The 9617-nt window shown below is 50.7% G+C and overlaps 1 protein-coding gene across 1 annotated transcript; it reads right to left on the bottom strand.

The window, feature by feature from the left end:
* Positions 1-7251: 7251 nt before the first annotated feature.
* Positions 7252-8857, bottom strand: TTLL2 (tubulin tyrosine ligase like 2). Its single transcript, XM_028103251.2, is given in 3 exon segments — positions 7252-7784; positions 7787-7987; positions 7990-8857. Coding segments are annotated over 3 exon segments (1590 nt in total). The 5' UTR covers positions 8846-8857.
* Between the last annotated feature and the right edge of the window lie 760 nt (positions 8858-9617).

Below are 9617 nucleotides of genomic sequence, written 5' to 3'. Positions count from 1 at the left end.
CCTACATTTTACACACTCACACCTTAGGCCTATCCTACAGCCTGGATTAATATTTTATTAGTCCATAATTAATTTTCATGCCTTCTCAGGATTGTTACTATATTCATTTTGTCTTTAAAAATTTATTTATTTAATTGAGAGAGAGCACGTGCACAAGGAGGGGGAGGGGCAGAGGGAGAGCGAGAAGCAGACTCCCTGCTGAGCAGGGAGCCTGATGCAGGACCCTGAGATCATGACCTGAGCCAAAGTCAGATGCTTAATCAGCTGGGCCACCCAGGCGTCCCAAGAGCAGCAGGGTTTTGAAGACAGAATCTGGAGAGCAGTGGTGCAGGGAGCTTAGAATCTGGGTGAAGCGCACCTGCTGCTAGGTACCGTCACTCAGAGCCTGAAGTGACATTTCTTCTTTAGGTTGTGGATGTATACGGCTTTTCCCAAATATACTTTGTTGTTCTGCTTTACCTTAAACAGTTCCTTTATCCACTAGAATGTTTCCCAAAATGCCACGGGCCAGGTTTTGTGGGGGAAGGGGATGTGTCTCTCCCTCCCGTCCTGTCTGTGGCCCTGAGCTCCGTGCATGCTGTACAGCAGGGACACACATGTGTACCGTGGGGACGCACACCTGTACCTCGGGATGCACACCTCTACCTTGTGCATGCACACCTATACCTTGGAGACACAAACCTATACCGCAGGGACCCACACCTGTACCTTGGGGACACACACCTATACCACAGGGATCCACACCTGTATCTCGGGGATGCACATCTGTACCTCAGGGATGCACACCTGTACCTCGGGGACGCACACCTGTACCTCGGGGATGCATGCCTGTACCTCGGGGATGCACACCTGTACCACGGGGACGCACACCTGTACCTGGGGGATGCACACCTGTACCTCGGGGATACACACCTGTACCTTGGGGACGCACACTTGTACCGCAGGAAACACACCTGTACTGCAGGGATGCACACCTGTACCACTGCAATGTGCATGGTCTCACAGGTGTGCAGGCTGCCAACCACCCAGGTGTTAATCCTAAACCCGAGAGACAGAAATTCTGAGGGGGGCCGAGCTGACTGCCTCCCATGCTATGCGAGCTGATCTTGTTTCTGTTACACTTCCACTAAACAACCATATTAGTCCGGGTTTTGTTAGTCTGTGTTTTCTTATTTAGAACTCAACACTCCACCTCCTGCTGCTGCTGAAACAAATCTCTACCAACAACAGCTTCTAGTTCCGGAAGTCAGAATTCTGAGATGGGTTGGCAGGGCTGCATCCCAGCTGGGGGCTCTCGGGGAGAACCCGCTCCCTTCCTTCCGCCAGCTTCGACAGCCTGCCTGTCCTTGGCCCGAGACACCCCTCCTCCACCTCCAGAGCCAGGGATGCAGATTTGTCACATCTCTCTGACTCTGCTTCCGTTACCAGCCCTTTGCTGTGAGCTGACATCTTCACGGGCCCCAGAATTAGGATGTAGATGTCTTCGGGGGGGCAACGCTGCCGACAGCAACGCTCGATGGGAGAATACAGTTCAACAGTATTCTCTCCGTGTGAAAGGCGTATGCTGTCCTCACTGTCTGGATTCCTACACAAGTTTCTGATAAAGTGTGGTGAATCTATGAGGCTAAAAACGTCCTTAGCTCTGTCACTCGCTTGGTGGTCACCTATGTGTAGTGAGAGGCTCCGTGCCTTCCCTGTCCCTTAGCAGCTAGGCTTCTGCTGATGGCACCGTGTGCACAGTGTCAGGATTTGCTGCTGGATGCTGTCCTCCCAGCAGCTGGGTTTCCTGCCCAGAGCCCGCTACCTCCTAGCGACACCCCGGCACTGCTGAAACAGCCCTCAGCCTTCCACACGCTCACCCGCACCTGGGCTTCACTGACCCTCGGCCACTTGTACCCCTGCAAGGACCCGTCGCCCCAAACCTGTCTCCTCTTGCCAGTGACTTTCTCCACGGGATATGCTCCAAGGTTCTTCTTGTTGTTATTTATACAATCTTTGTTTTATTTTATCTTATTGGAATTCAGTTAGCCAACATATAGTACATCATTTGTTTCAGAGGTAGTGTTCAGTGATTCATCAGTTGCATAGAACACCCAGTGCTCATCACATCCCGTGCCCTCCTTAATGCCCATCCCCCAGTTACCCCATCCCCCACCTCCCTCCCCTCCAGCCACCCTCAGTTTGGTTTCTAGAGTTAAGAGTCTCTCGTGGTTTGTCTCCCTCTCTGATTTCTTCCCATTCAGTTTTCCCTCCCTTCCCCTGTGATCCTCTGTGCTGTTTCTTAGGTTCCACGTATGAGTGAAACCACATGATAACTGTCTTTCTCTGCTTGACTTATTTCTCTCCAGGGTTCTCAGGAACAAAAATACTCTCTCTCCTGAGAGACCTTCCTTGACATCACAAAGTACATCAGTAAATCTTGCATATCCCAAACCACACGGTCTGCCAATGTGTGCGTGTTTCCAGATCTTGAAAATGAGAAATTAAAAACATAATCTGCAGAACACCAATACAGCAATTTGAAATGTGATTCCAGCATATTTATTTCCTTTATTTTGTTTGGATATATAGATTTTATTTTTTTTTTAAAGAAAAACTGACGAGGTGTTTGGTTAAATTAAAGGCAAGATAGATACTGAACCTTCCAGTGGGAATGTCGGGTCCCAGCCACCGGCTGAAGGCGGCGGTCTCGCGTGGCCCGGGAGCCCCAGCCCAGGACCACCGGGGACCTGGGTCTGCTTCCCAGAGGCCAGTCAGCAGAGACCTATGTGAAAATGCTTGGAAAAACAAAATAAAACGGAAACATCTCTACAAACCTGAAAAAGGTCCCCATCAGCCTTGAAGGTGTCCAGGTTTTGTAGGAAGTACAGACCTGATGATAGAATATTCACTAAAACCAACCCCAAATCAGTTTTTTAATGAAAATGATATTTTAGAACTTAAATTTTTAATGAAAATTTTATTTTAGAACTTAAATTTCTTGTAAATGAATCGTGTCCTTTATTTTGGGAAGCCGCACCGGAGAGGAGGAAGGGGGCGCCCCCTCTTTGTGATACCTGTGTTCTTTACCGCCGCACAAGCCAGCCTGCTGACCTCTTGCTGTCGGCCCTCGGAAAGCTCTGGTGTCTTCGCTTGTTAACAGGCGCAGTCTGCTTGTTTAGGCTTCGGAGTCCTTCCATGTTTCTGCAAGGTGGCAGCGCCGCAGAGCCAGGGGCCGGGCCAGCCACCAGAGCCGTGCCCAGAGCCAGGGGCCCCACGGCCAGCCCCACTGCCCAGGACCCTCACCGCCAGATTCCTCCCAGTTTGCCAGCTCAGAAGTGGGAACGGGGGTGACTACGAGGGTCTCCGGAATGCCCATTCACCCCAGTTAAGGCACTGATCTGTTCTGCACGCAGCTCTGGGTCGACAGACACCCGTCACAATATGCCAATGGCTAGGAAGGCCCGGCTCCGAGCTCCCCACACACTCACACTCCCGGGGTTGGGGGTCTGCTGGGCTCCTCCTCCTCCCGAAGCCCAGGGCCGTCCTCCGGGAGCGGCTGTGGGTGAACATGGCGCAGAGCACCCGAGGTATAGGAGGGTCCAGGAAGCTCCAGGAGGCCAGACCTCTTGTGTAGCCCTGACTGGTGCCGAAAGCCGCTGCTTGTCTGTGTTCTTCCTGTCCTATCCGGTCCTGACCAAGGGTGGAATCCTAGGCCGACGCTTCTGTAACTTTCTCCTGCAGCAGATGCTACCCAACATCTGGTGTTCACCTGTGGCCTCAGGGCGCATCGAGGCCTCAGGGACTACTCCAGGCCTCAGTCTCCCTGCAACTCCCCACCCTTCCATTTTCACAGGCGAACGCTGCCTGTGTCTGCCGAGCACCCCTTCTTCCGAGAACTGTACCTCCACGCTTTCCTCAAGGGAAATCTTCCTTCTGCTCTCCAGGGGCTCTGGGGGGCCCCCAGGGGTGCACCCGACCCCCCGTTCCCTGGGATAAGGGGTACCCATGTGACCTAGGCCTGCCCTGTCGCCCCCCCCCCACTGGACAATGTGGGTCAGGGTCTTTTTCACAGAAGGAAAGAGAGAGAAGGTATTTCTTTACCCTCTGACCCTAAAACGAGATGTCAGACTGAACCTAAAAGAGACACACAGGAAAGCAGAATGTAGCTGTAGGAGGAGTGAGCTGACTGCGAGGGGAGCCGGGCCAGGGGAGGGCAGAGTCCAGCAGGGAGCGCAGGGGCCCCATCCCTTCCTGCCCGAGCCAGCAAGCCTCCTTTATCCCTCAGCTAGCCCGTCTAATGCATCGTCCCCCTGCAGAGTCCCCTGGGAAACTAACCCTCGGGGAGATTGTCTCGGACAGTGATTTCAGATGGTAACCTGCCTGGGAACATCAGCATCTCAGGATGCTGAGGATGCGGGGATGTGGCTTACCTCCCACTGTCCCTTCCTGACAGCGTCCACCCTGCAGGGGAGCGGAGATGCCCCGGACGAGCCTCCTCCGCAGGGGGCTGTGCCATCAGCACACACATTTGCAGGTGGACATGGGGAGTCTGCTCAACAGACAGGAAGAGTCTCAAAGGTCAAGTTTTGAAGATCGTGCGGGGGGCTGCCCTCCTTCTGCCCGTGTCCACCGGACCCCCTGCATGTCTCTGAGGGTGGCGGCGGCAGCACGGCTCTGAGCCCTGCCTGTGGATCTGTCTCACGCTGGCCGGCCGCTGTGCACCTGCCACCTGCCTCCCCGGGCGGTCCCACCACTTCCTGCTCAGGCTCCGCCCACTCAGGGGGCAGGCTTGGTGGGTGGGGGCCATACTCCCCCCACTGCTTTCCAGCCCAGGGTGACCTCAGTGTCAGTGAGCACACTTCTAGCCTCCCCATTCCTTCCAGAAGGTTCTCAGTGTGACTTCCTGTGTCCCCCGCTGTCGGTTTCTTCCAACCTCGAGTCCAGGGGAGATAGAATGCAGTTTGGAAATGAAGTAAGAACCTTCCCCTTCAACTGTAAGACGCTTCCAGCTCCCTGGGAGATTTCTCAGAATCAGTGACCCCATTCACGTCCCAGGCTCCTTTACTTACATTTTCCTTGAGCTGCTCCTCTCCTGGTCCTCTGCTCGGAGAGGAGTCTTGGTTCTTTGTGTCCACTTGCATTGTCAGCTACTTTAGCGCCCAGTTTGGAGTATGAGGCAAACCCGACCCACAAATCCTCAAAGCCAGGAAACCCAACACCCTATTTTTTCTTGGGGTCCCTAGTGGTACTGCCTTCTTTCTCCCCTCTGTGACTCCTCACGCTTGTCTATTTGTACAGGCCAACGTGTTCAGTGGTACTTAGTGAAGGTATGAGGAAACGTACGCCTATTCCATTTTCCCCAGAAGTGAAAGTCCAAGGATTTTTTTGAAGAACTACCACATCTCCTGGAGAATTCTCTGGACTCTGTAGTTTTGACCGTTCTACCTCAGCTAGACTGCACTCCTGTTTTCCCTTCATGTCCTTTACACAACTGTGCACCTGCATGCAAATTCCATGCACAAACAGTTTCCTGGTGCGTTTGAGGTTTACCTTACTCCACTATGATTTGTGTTTAATTGGCCCACATTTTGCCATTTGAGAGATAATACTGCCCAGACTTTGCATGTTTTTCCTGACAGACGGCCCAAGGCTATTGCTGTAAAACTTCAAATGCTCCAATAAAATCCTCTACCCTTAATGGCACAAGCTCCACTCCTCTCTGCAACGTCCATCCTCCCAGCTGAGTCATTAAAACCTGGCTCATGATGAAGGAGTGAGTATTTGAAGACACGGAGAGAGTGAGAGCTAATCTCTGGTTTTCCAGCGATGCCAGCCTCATGGTTTGGTCTTAGAGTGCACCTCAATGTCTGTGGAAAAGAACCTTTTCTTCATCTGCCAAATACTATAAAGTGGAAAACTGATGTAAAAGATCAGAACAATCCTGATGCACTTACATTCCCACTCGACTCCTTTACATCTTTCCTGGAACAAGACTGGGAGCAAATAAATGGACTTATGCATGAAACCAGGCAATGAACAAAATAGGCATTACAGCCTCATGTTGAGAGTGCTGGATTTTTTCTCTCCCCCTTTCTTTCTGAACCATTCAGATCAAGCACTAGAATTTCGTTAGCCATTGAGGGCACCTGCAGGTGCAATTGCAGTATGTAATCATACGCTGGTACTGAGAGCAATCTCTCCCTGCGTTCTCTTTCTATGGTTGCATCACCTGCCATGCGTCCTGCGTCCCCAGTCTATGTTTTGTCCTGCCTGTCTTAACTTGTGCTTTAACTTTTTCATCGTGGGAAAATAAGCATAACGTGAAATTTCCCATTAGTGACATTTGGCACGTTCATTCATGGTGATGTGCAACCATCACCAGAACATTCTTGTCTTCCAAAAGGAAAGCCCCTATCCACTCGCGGTCGCTCTCCCGTCCCCCACCCCGGGCCCTGCAAACACCAGTCTGCACTGTGTCTGTGGATTTGCCAACTCCAGACGTCGGCATGGAATCCTGCAACATGTGGCTTCTTGTGTCTGGCTTTTTTTCACTCAGCATAATGTTTTCAAGTAAGTGCTGGAGACTTTGTGTTTTAGGACTCGTCAGTGTTTTCTTATGAGGCAGGAATGGTAACATGGCTGCATCTGGAAGGCTCTGAGGTCACATGCTGGATGGTAACCTATCAGTGAGGGGACAAACCCAGAGGGGGCCACCTTTTGAATATGGTTGATGGGTGTCCCCAGTGGGAAGCTATGTGGCACAGTGTCTGAGTTAGGGCCCAGGACCTAGGACTGAGAGAGTCATTTGGGTATTTTGGGGGGAGGTTTTCAGCAATTGGCCTCACCCCGGATGACTGTTTAATCATTAAGTTGACAAAAATAATTTTGAACAAAAAAATGGTGTGTTAAAAAACAAAAAAGTTAACCCTTGGTCTTTTTTTGTATTGTTCTCACGTAAGAGTCCTTAAAAATGTTCTAATAATCTTTTCTTTTCATGTTCAAATAAGTGCACTGTATAATTGTACTAAAGCATTTCCAAGTGCAGGCAAGAGCCTGGGTGGTATTCTCCCAAGAAATCGGAGCAAACAAACCACTCATGTCATATAATTTAATCCCCGCCTGAACGTGTCCAAATTTGCAGAGTCGCTATATTTACATACGCAGCCACTCAGGGGTCCCAGTGACGTGGTCGATGTGCTGCATGCAGAGGTCAAGGGCTGAGCCATTGCTGTCCCTGGCAAAGGAATCCCTGGTTTCCCCGAAACCCTTTCACCTTCTCTTTGCTCCCTTTTCCACCAGGTGGGGATGTTGCTTATTCATTAGTTTCTGGAGCTCCTGGATTATTCTTTGGACATTTAATCCATTCCTAGAAACTCCAAAAGTAGCTTCATTGAAAGGAAAAATGAGCACAAAGTTCCCTGCTTGGAGATCTGGCACCTTGCTGTTGTCCGAGGGGACGCACGGGGAGATGCTGGTCTTGCCCACACACGACTGAATGAGTGACATGAATGGAAAGAGCGTCTTATGGGTCAGGTGTCTACCCTTTAGCTTTGGCTTGGTTTTGGGGGGTTCTTTTGTTGACAGAAGTAGGTCCTTCTTCCTGCTCGTCATTTCCCTTGGCTGGGAGGCATGTTTGTTTTCAGGGCGTGTTTTTACGGCTTTCTTCACAGCAGATTCATCCTTAAATGTCTTACCTGTGAGCTGTGAAAGGGACTCATGGGACAGAGTGCTACAAGCCTTGCTGAGTCTCCCCGCGTCCGGCTTGGCGAGGGAGACGCTGCGGCTCCCCTCAACACCGTCACGACATCTGGCCTCTCGTTTCTTAGATCCTGCAAGTAAATCAGCTCAGTGGTGTCATGGATAAGCTTCCTCTTCACTGATACGTCCGCCGAACAATCTACGGACAGGGCGGGGCTGAAGTTGACCTCTAGAAGCCACGGTTTCAAGTTTTCATCAATCAAAATGTCAAACCCAGAGAGCTCAAAGCAGTTGGTCGCGAAGGGACCGAGGGAGCAACGGCGAGCACCGTGAGAATAACCATGTGGTTGATTTTCTGCCACAAAAGCAGATCGTCCACATCCCAACTGCGAAGGTAGGAGAAGAATCTGCTGAGGGTCCACTTGCAGCCGTGACCAATCACTTCTTTGATTTTCTCATACGAGACCCCAGATTTATTGATGCTGCTGTTGGCCAAATGGGCATAATTTTTCTGCACATTAGTGAGGTCAGACTTTTCCGTGGCAAACCGCACTAGCCCTTCTTGATCAATATAAATGGTCAAAGGCTTAAAGCCGGTGACACAAACGTAGATGCGGAGGTCACATTTCTATCTGCCCACAAGGAGAGGGTTGCAGATATAGTCCTGTACTACGTATGTATCATCAAAGATTAAGTCTTTAATGTCACTGAAAATGATGACGCCCCGCCCGCGAGAGAGTTTGGCAGGCTTGCAAATCCAGTAGCTGTGCTTGGCGCCCAGCACGTGCTTCTCCCTAAAGTACTCGGCCACAAACTTGTTGTAGTCCTTGGGCATGATGAACGTCAGGGGGATGAACTCGTACAGGGGCGTGCCGTACATCTTCTTCATGTGCTTCAGGTGTTTGGCCAGATGGTCCTTCCTGGTGAGCTTGGTGGTGCCCGGGTGGTGGTTGAGGTGTTGCCCCGGCTTGATGTTGCTGCGCTCGGTCATCCGGAAGGAGGAGGTCCTCCAGTACAGGTTCCAGTCCTCCACGTTCTGCTCTCCTTTATCGCACTTGTCCCACTCACGCTCCAGCAGGACACTCTGCACCACTTCGGGTGTGCTGTCATCAACGTGAAATACCGGCGGCTTCAGGATGGGCCCCGGAGCTCTGTCCTCTGCCATGAAATATGGTTTTCTTTTCTAAAAATTGATGATTGGAAATGCGTTAGCAGGTGGGCAGGGGGGATCGCCATCAAGAGGAGCTTACCCATAAAAGATTCCACGTCCTATGGCCAGTCTTTTGGTCTGTGCCTTCCGCACATCAGACGGCCTCACCAGATACCCACCTCTCTGCTCCCTCTGCAAAAACAGACCCAGCCCTCCCTGTGCAGTCTGTCTCTCCAGACATTACCTGCCTATTTCTCCCTTTTAGAGACATGTTCAAAGTGTTGGCAGTTCACCATCAATACTCCTGAGGGCTACTCTGCTCTAGGGCTGGAGGTGCAGTGAATCCTGTTGGCCTAAACCAGGAACATTCTTTAGAAAAAGCAGATGTCAAGTTGTCTATAGTTAGATGAATTTGGACATGCAAAAGCATGAAACACTGTTGTTAATATGATTAGCAGGGGTCTTATTGGCCCAAGAAGCTTAAGGAGTTTGGATCAGACACCTGTGATGGCCACCAGTAACTCCCCCATATCCCTAGTGGTCAGAGGCTGGGTTCCCTCAAACACATGGTAACTTGCAAGAAAAATAGTTAAGAAAAATCTTAGTTTTTAAGACTTTCACATTCTGTGAAAACAAAGATCATGTGAAGATTGTGCCTCGTGGTTTGCAAGATACACAGAAAGTGCATATTTGGCATTTTTCTGAAACTTCAAAGAAAGAAAATAAGATAGCTTTTGAGAGAATCAAAACTGATGATGAGGCATGGCGTTTCCTTATGACCTGGGGG

The sequence above is a fragment of the Eumetopias jubatus genome, unplaced genomic scaffold (assembly GCF_037043125.1).
Source record: "Eumetopias jubatus isolate StellerSeaLion01/CBP00866 unplaced genomic scaffold, mEumJub1_p1.0 scaffold_6, whole genome shotgun sequence".
In the NCBI taxonomy this organism is placed as follows: Eukaryota; Metazoa; Chordata; class Mammalia; order Carnivora; family Otariidae; genus Eumetopias; species Eumetopias jubatus.
Note: the sequence above shows the minus strand (reverse complement) of the source record. Positions and strands in the feature narration are given on the sequence as shown.